General features: G+C 43.4%; 1 protein-coding gene across 2 annotated transcripts in view; it reads right to left on the reverse strand.

Annotated features, from left to right (window-relative positions):
- Positions 1-14,250, reverse strand: part of LOC134575921 (arsenite methyltransferase-like) — a 49,617-nt gene extending 35,367 nt beyond the window's left edge. Inside the window, exon 1 of one of the 2 annotated variants that reach the window (XM_063435375.1) lies at positions 14,210-14,250. In XM_063435375.1, coding sequence (XP_063291445.1) covers positions 14,210-14,223 — 14 coding nt within the window. In that variant the 5' untranslated portion in view covers positions 14,224-14,250. The remainder of the gene's footprint in view (positions 1-14,209) is intronic. The other variant, XM_063435376.1, reaches the window with a different exon arrangement.
- Positions 14,251-15,388: the final 1,138 nt, after the last annotated feature.

Genomic DNA, 15,388 nt, shown 5'->3' on the forward strand with positions numbered 1-15,388 from the left:
CCCACAGTGACCATGGAAAAGGGGAGAGGGTGTAAAAGGGGAGAGGGTCCCACAGCGGCCATGGAAGGGGGAGAGCGCCCCACAGCGGCTATGGAAAAAGGGAGCGCGTCCCACAGCGACCATGGAAAAAGGGGAGAGCGTCCCACAGCGACCATGGAAAAAGGGGAGAGCGCCCAACAGCGACCATGGAAAAAGGGGAGAGCGCCCAACAGCGACCATGGAAAAAGGGGAGAGCGCCCAACAGCGACCATGGAAAAAGGGGAGAGCATCCAACAGCGACCATGGAAAAGGGAAGAGTGCCCAACTGCGACCATGGAAAAGGGGAGAGTGCCCAACTGCGACCATGGAAAAAGGGGAGAGTGCCCAACAGCGACCAAGGAAAAGGGGAGAGCGCCCAACAGCGACCATGGAAAAGGGGAGAGCGCCCAACAGCGGCCATGGAAAAGGGGAGAGCGCCCAACAGCGACCATGGAAAAGGGGAGAAGGTCCCACAGCAACCATGGAAAAGGAGAGAGGGTCCCACAGCCCCCATGGAAAAGGGGAGAGGGTCCCACAGCGACCATGGAAAAGGGGAGGGGTCCCACAGCGACCATGGAAAAGGGGAGAAGGTCCCACAGCCACCATGGAAAAGGGGAGAGGGTCCCACAGCGACCATGGAAAAGGGGAGGGGTCCCACAGCAACCATGGAAAAGGGGAGGGGTCCCACAGCGACCATGGAAAAGGAGAGGGGTCCCACAGCGACCATGGAAAAGTGGAGAGGGTCCCACAGTGGCAATGGAAAAGGGGAGAGTGTCCCACAGTAACCATGGAAAAGAGGAGAAGGTCCCACAGCAACCATGGAAAAGGGGAGAAGGTCCTACAGTGGCCATGGAAAAGGGGAGAGCATCTCACAGTGGCAATAGAAAAAGAGAGCGGTCCCACAGAGAACAGAGACAATGAGAGAGGGTCCCACAGTGAACATGGAAAAGGTGAGTGCATCCCAGAGTGAACATGGAAAAGAAGAGAGTGTCCCACAGTGACCATGGAAAAGGGGAAAGGGTCGAAAAGCAAACATGGAAGAGGGTCCAAAAATCAAACAATGAAAAGGGGGGTCCACAGTTACGATGGAAAAGCGGAGATGGCCTATGCAACTTGAGGAATGCTTAGGAGGGGAGAATTATCAGGGAGTGAAATAATTTATAAAAAGGTATGGGAGCAACAGGATTGATAAAAGGTGCTTTATGCTCAGTTTTGATCTTACTGTAGATGCTGCAAATCCAGCAATTGCTGGAAGAATTTCTATTCCATATTGTGTAAGTTCTTTCTTTACTCATACATTATTATGCATTATCTACAGATTGTATTGGAAAAGAGGGGTCAGTTCCCGCCTGCAGATTCCCTTTCAACCTTCAGGCTTGTAAATCATTACAGCCAAGAAACTACAGTGCACTCAATGAACTGCTGTTTTATAAAAAGGGAATTATCGTTATCTTAGCTTCAGCAGCATGGCTGTAATATACATCTTTGAACTTTGACACTTTTTATAACACAATCCTACCTCACGTGTAATTTACATCAGAAAATAAAAGGTTTCTGTTAACCCTTTTGTAACAGAGAATCCCCCTCCCCTCATAGTCACTGCACCATATCCATGCAATGTGCCCGCTCTGCCCCATACTGATCACAGCTGCAAGGGTAAATGCACAAGAGATTGGTAACATACAAGGACAAGCAACACATACAATCTATTAACGTATGAGCGACCCAATGGTAAATTGTATAGAATAGTGTGTCAGAACACAGCATTGTGCCTGGAAATAGCACACAAATGGAAAAGGGAAGAGGGTCCCACAGCAACCATGGAAAATGGAAGAGGGTCCCACAGCAACCATGGAAAAGGAAGAGAGGGTCCCACAGTGACCATGGAAAAGGGGAGAGGGTGTAAAAGGGGAGAGGGTCCCACAGCGGCCATGGAAGGGGGAGAGCGCCCCACAGCGGCTATGGAAAAAGGGAGCGCGTCCCACAGCGACCATGGAAAAAGGGGAGAGCGTCCCACAGCGACCATGGAAAAAGGGGAGAGCGCCCAACAGCGACCATGGAAAAAGGGGAGAGCGCCCAACAGCGACCATGGAAAAAGGGGAGAGCGCCCAACAGCGACCATGGAAAAAGGGGAGAGCATCCAACAGCGACCATGGAAAAGGGAAGAGTGCCCAACTGCGACCATGGAAAAGGGGAGAGTGCCCAACTGCGACCATGTAAAAGGGGAGAGTGCCCAACAGCGACCAAGGAAAAGGGGAGAGTGCCCAACAGCGACCAAGGAAAAGGGGAGAGCGCCCAACAGCGACCATGGAAAAGGGGAGAGCGCCCAACAGCGGCCATGGAAAAGGGGAGAGCGCCCAACAGCGACCATGGAAAAGGGGAGAAGGTCCCACAGCAACCATGGAAAAGGAGAGAGGGTCCCACAGCGACCATGGAAAAGGGGAGAAGGTCCCACAGTGACCATGGAAAAGGGGAGAAGGTCCCACAGCGACCATGGAAAAGGGGAGAAGGTCCCACAGCGACCATGGAAAAGGGGAGAAGGTCACACAGCCCCCATGGAAAAGGGGAGAAGGTCCCACAGCCCCCATGGAAAAGGGGAGAGGGTCCCACAGCGACCATGGAAAAGGGGAGGGGTCCCACAGCGACCATGGAAAAGGGGAGGGGTCCCACAGCGACCATGGAAAAGGGGAGAAGGTCCCACAGCCCCCATGGAAAAGGGGAGAGGGTCCCACAGCGACCATGGAAAAGGGGAGGGGTCCCACAGCGACCATGGAAAAGGGGAGGGGTCCCACAGCGACCATGGAAAAGGGGAGGGGTCCCACAGCGACCATGGAAAAGTGGAGAGGGTCCCACAGTGGCAATGGAAAAGGGGAGAGTGTCCCACAGTAACCATGGAAAAGAGGAGAAGGTCCCACAGCAACCATGGAAAAGGGGAGAAGGTCCTACAGTGGCCATGGAAAAGGGGAGAGCATCTCACAGTGGCAATAGAAAAAGAGAGCGGTCCCACAGAGAACAGAGACAATGAGAGAGGGTCCCACAGTGAACATGGAAAAGGTGAGTGCATCCCAGAGTGAACATGGAAAAGAAGAGAGTGTCCCACAGTGACCATGGAAAAGGGGAGAGGGTCGAAAAGCAAACATGGAAGAGGGGAGAGGGTCCAAAAATCAAACAATGAAAAGGGGGGTCCACAGTTACGATGGAAAAGCGGAGATGGCCTATGCAACTTGAGGAATGCTTAGGAGGGGAGAATTATCAGGGAGTGAAATAATTTATAAAAAGGTATGGGAGCAACAGGATTGATAAAAGGTGCTTTATGCTCAGTTTTGATCTTACTGTAGATGCTGCAAATCCAGCAATTGCTGGAAGAATTTCTATTCCATATTGTGTAAGTTCTTTCTTTACTCATACATTATTATGCATTATCTACAGATTGTATTGGAAAAGAGGGGTCAGTTCCCGCCTGCAGATTCCCTTTCAACCTTCAGGCTTGTAAATCATTACAGCCAAGAAACTACAGTGCACTCAATGAACTGCTGTTTTATAAAAAGGGAATTATCGTTATCTTAGTTTCAGCAGCATGGCTGTAATATACATCTTGGAACTTTGACACTTTTTATAACACAATCCTACCTCACGTGTAATTTACATCAGAAAATAAAAGGTTTCTGTTAACCCTTTTGTAACAGAGAATCCCCCCCCCCCCCCAAATTCTGTGTTTGATCAGTGTCATTTTGGCTAGGGGTTTGCCAAACCATGACTTTTTATTAAATGTGCCCATAAATAATATAAACGATTATGTTTACATACCTCCTACGTTTAACAAACAATGTATTTTATGAGTTCTGAAAAATGTAATTACATTGGCATCCAGCAATAGTGCCGTACAAGCTAATCATCACATGTACCTGTTATAGGGGGCCTCCAGACCTACAGTATGAGCGTAATCATCTGATTTCTGTAACAGTCTATCATAGTGATTAACAGAGTATCGCTAGACTTCCTCCAGCCTAACACGCCTGGTACATGCTGTGATCAGTTAGTCACAGTAGCCCCAAAGTCTTATCTGCAAAAGATATGGAATAGGTGTTCACTAAAAACTAATACAGTATATCAGGGGTAGGCAACCTTTTAGCAGCACTGTGCCGATATAGGATTGAGATGTCCCGTAGCGTGCCGGTCCTATTTTTTTAAAATTGAGGTGTGTATGCTGCCGTGTTCTGCTCGTGTTATTTATACTGTTACGGTACACCCTGGTATAAGAGGAGTTAATACCGCTGAGGACGTTCCATTTCCGAATGAAGAAGCAGCTAACAGCAGGTCCAATTAGCCGAACAGGAACCATACGAAATCTTTTACGAGCCAAACAGCCGAACAAGTAAATCATACGAATCCAGTACCCCCAAGTACAAGACCAAGCTCCGTATTGAGGGTTAAGCAGAGATCTGGTTTATTGAGGGCTACATGCCCGGTATTTATGCAGGTCTCCCACCTGGTGGACGCTCCCCTAGGGGACCAGATGGAAGACTGGGACAATGTGGATACAGTAGCCAATCACAGTGGCACAAGCATAAACACTCCCCTTTGATGTAGATAAACCCTCCTCTCTATCCTGGAGATAATTGGGAAGTAATCCAATTATCTCCATGGATAGAGGCTAAACTCCATTTTGTACCTGAACATAAAAATACAATAAAATCAAATACTTTACATTACACGAACAGAATCCCCACATTCAACGTATCCCCAGATAGCTGGGATCTGAGCGCACCTTATTACCGAATGCTGCTCAGATCCTATGCATACAGTTCAATCGCCATGGAGCCAAAGTCTTTCACATTGTCTTTCGGTATACGAACGGGCTCCATGGGATGGCTATCTGGGGTGTGTCTATTCGTGCCGGAAAGTACCAAACAGACCGACGTTCGTGTGCTGGATGGCAGAGAAGGGAGGTCGGCGGCTTCAGCAGTGTTCGTGCAAAATACTGTCCGTTTTCAGTTCTATAGTTTGGGCGCCGAACACCGCTGGCCGTTCGGGACTTTAAAATGACTACCGCCATGTGGGAGTTACACGAACAGCGACCTCCCAACGTTCACCAATTAAGCTGCGGTTAACATAGACGAAGGCAACGGAATAGAGCATAGTTCCAGGACAGAGGGGTCTGTCACATACTGTAATTGCTTTGTATCATTGTGCGGATTGTATATATGTTTGTTTGTGGGCTGTTAGTATTATTTTATGAGGGGAGGGTTATTGTGCATTTCTGTGTAAATCTAGCAGTGTGGGTGGCTTCCCTGGATTCCAGTGGGGACCAAGCTGGCCAGGTACAGGTCAAGGACAGGAGCTGAAACAGCAGCTGCAGGCTGCTCTACTACATTGTGGATTCCCATTCACAAGTGTTGGGAGGAAGTGATCTGCAATGCATAAATTGAGGATTGTCCTTCACCGCCTTTTCGTATTAGCAGATATCTGAAGTTTCACTGGCGCTCCTGATAGGCCAGAGCCTGTTTGGCTGTAGCAGCCTTGAGTGCCGTGCAAAGACACCTTGAGTGCCGTCCATGGCACTAGTGCCGTAGGTTGCCTACCCCTGCAGTATATAAAAACGTGCTGCAGTAACTAATACAAGGATTCCCAACCTTGTGAGTGGTAAAACATGAAAGGAAAAGAAAGAGACCGCGCCCAAGGAATGTGAATAAGGTGATATACGTACACAAATACGTATGAATGATATACACTTTGGACTTCAAGAGAAAACACCAATGATAATAGTGCAGTGCAGTATGTACAAAATGATAAGTGACGTGTGATCTGTGATGATTACACTCACATTTGTTTGAGCTATATCAGAGCTGAGCTGTATCAGCGCCTGGACAGAACAATCCCCGTCTAAGGAAATAGGTAGGTGCTGATGTCCAAATGGCTCAGATGAATAGCAGTGTGCAGTTCATATATGGGAATAAATACAAAAAGATGTGCTCCAATGGTGAAATAAGTATGCTAAAATATATATAGAATAAAAAATCGTACTCACATTTACTAGAGCAGAACTTGCTCTAATGTGTATAGCGTATAACGATAAGAAGTTTATTTTTATTGTTCTTATCGCTTTTTATGTTTGATAAATAAATAGTGTATTTTAGATCTATATTTACACTTTTCATTTTTCCAAACTTCCCTTCCTGGTACCAGGATATCCCTGGGTCGGGTTATAGCATCAACGCTATACACACTAGAGCAAGTTCTGCTCTAGTAAATGTGAGTACGATATCCTTTTTATTCGATATATATTTTAGCATACTTATTTCACCATTGGAGCACATATTTTTGTATTTATTCCCATATATGAACTGCTATTCATCTGAGCCATTTGGACATCTGCACCTACCTATATCCTTAGACGGGGATTGTTAAATACAGGCGCTGATACAGCTGAACTCTGATATAGCTCAAACAAATGTGAGTGTAATCATCACAGATCACACGTCACTTATCGTTTTGTACATACTGTACTGCACTATTATTATCATTTTTGTTTTCTCTTGAGGTCCAAAGTGTATATCATTCATACATATTTGTGTACGTATATCACCTTATTCATATTCCTTGGGTGCGGTCTATTTATTTTCCTTTCTTGTTTTACCAAAGTCTTATCTGTTCACGATGGGTGATGTAGATTACCTGCCACTATGAGTTTAAATTCCTGGAAAGAGCACTGACAAACTCCTGCAATTCTCACTAGCAGCATTTAAAACATATTTTGCCTTGTTTTAAGTCAGCGGTTCTCAACAGGGGAGACGCAAGAGATTTTCCCAGTGCTATGATGATAGCACCGGGAACTGTGCCTCCCTCTCCCCTGTCGGCTCTGCAGAGAACTCCCTCTCTGGCCCGCTAGCAGTGTAATGCTGACAGCCGGCAGGGGAGGGAGTGAGAGAGGACCCGGGGGAGCTCTAACTTGCAGCTCCTCCGGGTTCTCCTCTTGCGAGCTTGGAGCGTTGCCGCGGTTACTACAATAATGCTCCAAATCTCGCGAGAGTAAACTCTAGCAGCTCCTGAGGCTGCTAGAGTTCACACTGACCATTGGAACCACCAGGGCTTCCCCACCAGACCACCAGGGATTGCAGGAAATGTCCCCCATCCCAGACAAAGTTAAGCAGGCGGGGGGATTTGAAAAGTATTATTTTTAATTAAGAAAAAATATATATATATTCATGAATTTGCCCTCCCACCCCCACAGACCCAACACCACAATAACTCCTCCCATACACACACACACTGCTCCCTCCCACACACACACACACACACTGCCCCCATACATAAACACATTACCTCCGATACACACACACACTCTGCCCCTCCATACACACACATAGCTCCCCCCCCCCATAGACACACACTGCCACTCTGTACACACAAACTGCCCGACAAACAGACTGTACCCCTCATACAACCTGTCCCCACACACACACACACACTGTACCCCTCACGCACAAGCTGCCCCATATACACATATGCACACTGCACCCATCACACACACGCACACTGCACCCCTCACACACACACTCCACCACTCACATATTGCACCATAACCACAACAAAGTTACTCAAAGTGGCCTTTGAAACATATTAAAATATTAAGGGGGCCTTGAACCTAAAAAGTTTGGGAACCACTGTTTTAAGTATATTTTTCTAGAAGCTCTCTGAATGATACTTTTCACATCTCATCAAACTACAACTCCAATGATACACCTTTGTATTGTTAGAGCACCATATATGTTATAGTGATCCCCGGTTTTCAGCTAAAAAACAAAGGGATGCTATAGGCATCAAAACAAATTTAGCTTAATGAAGCAGTTTTGGTGTGTACAGGGGCGTATCTTCTAAAGATAGCGCCTACGGCAAGCACTGAAATTGTGCCCCTCACAGTCCCTGTACAGATACCTAACACCCAATTTTTAGATAATTTTACCATAAAATCGACTCTAACATTCTAGCTGTATGTAATGTACGTGATATGAGTGCTGGCTGTATGCTGACCAGAACACCGAGATCCTGCAAGTGTTTGCACATTTTATTTTCCCATATTAATGGGGGGTTAGGTTATAGTTTTAAAACAAAATATCCACAGTCTGAAACTTGTCTATATTCCCAGCTCAGCTAACTTGGTCATTTGCAATTCCCAATAATTCCAGGTTTAGCAAACACCCTGTCAGTATGACTTAGCAAATTCTTATCTAAGTGACTGAGCGTGAGTAGACAGATTTACAGAAATGAAAGGAACACCTGGGTCCTGCCGAGTTCACGTGCTGCTTCTGGTCCTCTGAACAGAGTGGTAGGGCCATGCTATATCCATGAGATGTGAGATGTGACAGCAATCATATTTGATTATTCAGCTTGGACCACTAAATCTAGTCCCTGCAGATGGAGGGTCACTACAGGTATCGATTGAGACCTCCTTACAGTGACCTTGTTCATCCCAAAACTGAAGGACATTAATTACCAGTTTCACCCCAAAACTTTTACAGACATGGCCAATCACTCTGCCCAACTTCTTCCTTTGTTGGTCCAAGGCTTGATCTCAGACCGTGCTTGCTGTATGGTGGCCAAGATGCAGTGAAAGTTAGGTTTTACTTACGGACATGTTTTTCCCCAGAATACTCTGCAGCTCCTGGCCCTCCACCTGCCAGGAAGCCACATAAGTGCTCACGCGTGCAAGACCCCAGGAGTCTAAATAGATCAGTAGATAAAAGTCCCTAATTTGTCCCAGTATATCTTTAGTCTGTGTTGAAATATTAGTGACATCCCAACACAGTCAAAGTGAGTATTCCATAATGATTTAATCTTTATGACATTCTCAATTTTGTTTGGAGAGGGAGGTAATCCAGCCACTTTAACCCCTTAGTGACCAGACTATTTTTAAAATTTCTTAGCGTTAAGGACCAGGGCTCTTTTTATATTTCTGCGGTGTTTGAGTTTACATACACACACACACTGCTCCCTCCCACACACACACACACACACTGCCCCCCATACATAAACACATTACCTCCGATACACACACACACTCTGCCCCTCCATACACACACATAGCTCCCCCCCATAGACACACACTGCCACTCTGTACACAAACTAACTGTAGCCCTCACACAATCTGCCCGACAAACACACTGTGCCCCTCATACAACCTGTCCCCCCACACACACACACACACTGTGCCCCTCACGCACACGCACACTACACCCCTCACATATTGCACCATAACCACTACAAAGTGCTGTAGTGGTTATTGTGCCTGGGTGGTTTCTTTAAATAATTTACCAGTGCCCCTCCCAAGATTAGGTTCTGGATCTGCGCTTGAACTGCAAGCATTTCTGCCGAACAGGGACCCAGTATATGCCGCTGCACTGTTAAGGACCAGGGCTCTTTTTATATTTCTGCGGTGTTTGAGTTTAGCTGTAATTTTCCTCTTACTCATTTACTGTACCATTAAAGATACCATTATTTTCATCACATCATATAATTTACTATAAAAATAATTTATAAAATATGATGACACAATTAAAAAAAAATACACCTTTTCTAACTTTGACCTCCAAAATCTGTTATGCATCTACAGCCGCCAAAGAACACTCGTGCAAAATAGTTTCTAAATTTTGTCCTGAGTTTAGAAATACCCAATGTTAACATGTTCTTAGCTTTTTTTTTTTTTTCCAAGTTGTAGGGCTATAAGTACAAGTAGGACATTGCAGTTTCAAATTATATATTTTTAAAATGTATCAATAGTGACATTGTAACACTATTATCTGTCAGAAATCTCACCTCAGAATCACACCTCACATGTACATATTTTTTTTAAAGTAGACAACCCAGGGTATTCAATATGGGTATCATAGTCCAGTCTTTTTTAGTAGCCAAAGTTAGCATTTATATTTGTGTGTTAAAAATGCAAAAAACAATGATGAATGCTAACTTTGTCCAGTGTTTGTGACTAAATGGCTCCTAAAAAAGACTGAACATACCCCATTTGCAATACCTTGGGTTGTCTTCTTTTGCAAATGGTATGCCATCATGGGGGTAATTCTCGTTCCTGGGCTACCATTCACTCTCAAAGGCAACATAACCAATCTGGAAATTTTCAATGTGAAAAAAACAGAAAATCAAGAATTATATTTGACCTTGTAACTTTCAAAAACACTATAAAACCTGTACATGGGGGTACTGTTAAACTCAGGGGACTTTGCTGAATACAAATATTAGTGTTTCAAAACAGTAAAATGTATCACAACAATGATATCATCAGTGAAAGTGCCGTTTGTATGTGAAAAATGCAAAAAACGTCACTTTCACTGACAATATCATCGCTGTAACACTAATATTTGTGTTCAGCGAAGTCTACCAAGTAAAACAGTACCCCCTATGTACAAGTTTTAGGGTGTTTTGGAAAGTTACAGGGTTAAATATGGTGCTAGCAAATTAAATTCTCTGGACTTTCTGCCTGGGTTGTCAGGCAGGCCGCCAAATTGCAATCAATAAAATTACTTAATTATGTAAAAATATTACATAAAATATGCACATAGAATTTAAATATATATACCGTACATATTTTTATATTTGAAGTCTACGTGTATATTTATTAAATTATTTATGTAATTATGTATCTTTCGTATTATTTTAATATATATATATATATATAAATATATATATATAAAATGTAATTCTAAGTGCATTTTGATATAAATATATATTGATATCAAAATACAGATAGAATAAAATCACATATATATATATAATTTTTAAATTTTTAAGTTATTATTTTTTATTATAATATACACACACACACACACGTGTGTAATTTTACATTAATATATGTATATATTAATAAAACAAATACATTATATATAAGATATATATACATATTACATATAGATATAAGATATATATTATTTTTTTTAAACCTTTTTCACCAGCATGGGGACTGCCTGTCAGTTCAGGCAGACCCCTGCAGGCAACACTATGGACACCTATTGCGGCCATGTGACGTCACATGGCCCACGGGGTCCTAATTTACTGTGGGGGGACTGTCTGTCCCCTAGATGAAGAGGAAGACCAATCGCCGGTGAGGGAACAGTGACGATCAGGTACGTAATTAGGAATACCTTGGACGTAGAAGGTACGTTCGAGGTCCTGTTTTTTTGTTGTTGTTTTTTTACTGAAATATTCTTTTTTAACTTTTTTTTTTTTTACTATATGATTTTTACTGAGTGCCTTGACCCCTCAAGGTACTCAACACACAGGAAGAGCATTGGAAGCCTGCCTGATGGCTTCCGATGCTCTGCTACACTGCCGGCGGCCCAGCAGTCAGGGGAGGTATTGCAGGATGCCTCGACATCGAGGCATTGCTGCAGTACAGTTAGAGCGGCTGGAAGCGATCAAATTTGCCGCAGACATACCAGGTATGTCCGCCGTCACTAAGGGGTTAAAGAACTGAAACCAAATTGCAACATTTACAGAGTTATTCACTAAACTGAGAATTCAAAGCAAATTTTACATTTAAAGGAACACTATAGGGTCAGGAACACAAACCTGTATTCCTGACCCTATAGTGCTAAACCCACCATGTAGGTGGCTCAGTCCCCTTAAAAGGAATAAAAACTCACCTTATTTCCAGCGCCGTGCGGGTCTGCCGGCGCTGGCCCCGCCCGATCTGCCTCCTTGATGACATCATCAGAATTGACGATTTTTCTGCCAATCCAATGCTTTCCCATGGGGAAAGCATTGGTTTGGCTAAAATCGGCTAGGAGGTGGGATGGGGCGGGGCCAAGCGCTGTTTTGGCCAGTCAGCACCTCTTCAGAGAGATGCATTGAATCATTTCTATAAGCAAAATTCAGCATCCTAATGCAGAGCGTGGAGACACTGAACAGCAATGCTGCCTACTGTGCAGCACCGAGCCAGGAAGCACTTCCAGTGGGCATCTGAGGAGTGGCCACTTGGAGGTGTCCCTAGGGGCAATGTAACACTGCCTTTTCTTTGAAAAGGCAGTGTTTGCATGAAAATTAATGATTATACTCACCAGAACAACTACATTAAGCTGTAGTTGTTCTGGTGACTATAGTGTCCCTTTAAGGCCATAACAGCTGAATTGGAAACATATTCTAAGCCAGCCACATTTTTCAGTTTGGCCTTAACCCCTTAAGGACACATGACATGTGTGACATGTCATGATTCCCTTTTATTCCAGAAGTTTGGTCATTAAGGGGTTAAATATTAAATTCATTGCGAATGCTCACTTTAGTAAATAACCCGTAGAGTTAAAATAGCTGATTTGACATAAATCTTCATTTTTGGTATAATCAAAGCGGTTATTTTAGCCTATAGTTTGCCTTTATGATTCTATTAATTTAGAGCTTAGTCGATAAACTCCTGTGATATATTTAGGCAAGATAGGAAGTGGGTCTAGACATTTACTTTAAATTTCCCATTGAAGGCACTTGACACATTAAAATCAGCAACACGAAATGCATTTAGTGAACTTGTTTGTGGTCGTAGAGACTGTATCTTTGTCTTCATAAAAGTATAGCAGGAACAGAATATTTTTGCTGCGACACTAGTTACACATTACGACAGAACTTGAACGCAGAATCAAATTTATTTAAAAAACAAAACAAAACAAAATAAAACAAAAAAACACTTATTTGTGATCTATTATCCCTAAAGGATAAATGGTATTCAATGCCATCATCACTGTCTGCTATCCAAAGACACGATACCAGAATTGAATGGCCATCTATACAACTTCACACAAACGCAACACTGCTGTGATTGTAGGCCAGAAATAGGTGAATTTGACAACTTTTAATTCCACTATTTTGTTCTTAAATGTTAATTTGTATTTAAATTCCTGACAAGTTACTCTTTACTTATTAACCTTCTGTATTGTGTTAGGAGACATTTCAAAATTGTTCATTACCGCTTTAGGGAGTGCCTTTCGAGGAATAAAACAGCTTTTATAATTAGTGATGTCCCGAACAGTTCGCCAGGAACCGTTCGCCGGCGAACATAGCGTGTTTGCGGTGGCGAACATAGTGTGTTCGCGGTCGCGAACACGCGCGATGTTCGGTCCGCCCCCTATTCGTCATGGAGGTGGGAGGGTCTGCTGCTGATTGGCTGGAATGTGTCTGCTGACTGTGAGGTACAGGGTCAAAGTTTACTCAATGATGACGAATAGGGGGCGGACCGACCACGCTATGTTCGCCGGCGAACGGTTCCCGGCTAACTGTTCGGGACATCACTATTTATAATATAATATATACGATGAGCTTGTTTTGTGAGAAAGGGACTTTCCTCTATCCTGCTTTTACTAAGGTATGAATGTAATAATTAGTACTGTGTTCTGAGTGACTCAAATACTTTGGCTGCGGCACTAGTTACAAGAATTATTACAACTGGTTCTTTATACAAAAAAATAAATAAAGATAATATTCTATGGATCATCAAATAAAAACTTTTAAAATATCTAATCAATTAAGAAACAGACGGTTCATGCCATCATCATGGTCTGCTTATGAAAAACAACTTATTGTATCTGTGACATTAGGTTTGACATAAATCACAAGCCCATGTGTCCTTTGTTTTGTATGGGGACAGGAGTAGGTAAATTGTTGGTTTCCAATTTCCAATGCAACTCCAACTATCCTCAGCCAGACATCCAGCTGTCAGCAATAGTTAATTTGGGCTAGAATCCATTTATTGAATATTGGCAATTTATTAAATATAAGCAATAAATGCTGGTTTATAAGCAAAACAAGTTTGGCATTTAGCCATCCAGATTGGGACTTGCTTAAAGCCAGTCCAAGTATTGCAGACAGACAGATACATGTGTAGCCACTGGTCTCATAAAGGAACACTGGGAATGGGTTGTTTTGGTAAATGTATCTCTGTGATAACAAACAGCAGATGGAAGCTCCTTACCACTTACCATTCATCAATTTTCAGACCTGCTAATCCTTGGCTCCCCCTCTCTGTCTCTCTCTAGTCTTGATAGTAAATTACATAATTAACACAGATTAATTAATACAGACTGTCTGTCACTCTATGTACATGTAAGAAAACTAGCCCAGTATAAAGCTGCCCCTTAACTGCCAAACACTTATTCAGTATCAAAACGCCTTTAACAAGAAGGGCTAAAACAGCACTGACCTGCACTGTGACATGTTGCTGTTCCATCAACAAATATGGCGCTTCCTTGTTACCCAGAATGCACTGTACATTGGGGACTTTACTCACTAAATCCTCCTCCCACTGCCTGCTGTAAGTTCAATGTGATGCTGTGTTTACTGTATAACAAGGGATGGGCAAAGGGGAGATCTCATCTGGTGTACAATTACATCTACCAGACTACTTTGCCAGAAAAGAGAAATTTAGCTATGGTTTTATTTTAGCTATATTATTTTTGTGAAAATTCCCCCAATTCAGTTATATTTACAGTATGGCATCTTGGCTTCAAGTTTGCAAATTGTATTTCAACTCACTAGAAATACATTGTTTAGTGAATAAACGGTATGAATTTCCAGTAATTCACACTTAAAGGATCACTATAGTGTCAGGAAAACAAACCTGTTTTCCTGACACTATGTCATCTTTGGGGGACCCTCACCCTCAGGGTCCACTTCCCGTGGCGCTGAAGGGGTTAAAACCCTTTCAGCAGCTTACCTTAATCCAGCGCCGGGCTCCCTCGGCACTGGTGACCTCTCCTCCCCAGCCGACGTCAGCTCCCGAGTGGAGCGGAATGCGCATGCGCATTCTAACAGAATGTAAGCTCGATTGAGCAGGGTCCTCTTCAACCTATTGTTCCTGTAAGTTTAATTGTAATTGTCCTATTTATAGTTAAATCCCCTCTCATAATATTGTAAAGCGCTACGGAATCTGTTGGCGCTATATAAATGGCAATAATAATAATAACAGTACATAGGAAAGCATTTCTCAATGCTTTCCTACGGACGTTCTGCACGCTGGATGCGAATTTTGCATCCAGCGTCGCAGAAGCGCCTCTAGCGGCTGTCAGGAAGACAGCCGCTAGAGGCTGGATTAACCCTGCTATGTAAACATAGCAGTTTCTCTGAAATTGCTGTTTCCATGTGAAGGGTTAAAACCTGAGGGACCTGGCACCCAGACCACTTTATTGAGCTGAAGTGGTCTAGGTGACTATACTGTCCCTTTAAGGGGATAAGCCATATATGGTGTGTTTGCTAAACTTAATTGTAGGGAATTAACGGGACAATATAGTGGTTCTGGTATCTATAGCATGGCCCTGCAGGCTTTTCAACATAAAGGCTGCATTTTCAGAGAATTATATGTATCTCTATGAGGAGATGCTGA

The sequence above is a fragment of the Pelobates fuscus genome, chromosome 10, assembly GCF_036172605.1.
Source record: "Pelobates fuscus isolate aPelFus1 chromosome 10, aPelFus1.pri, whole genome shotgun sequence".
NCBI classification, from domain to species: Eukaryota; Metazoa; Chordata; class Amphibia; order Anura; family Pelobatidae; genus Pelobates; species Pelobates fuscus.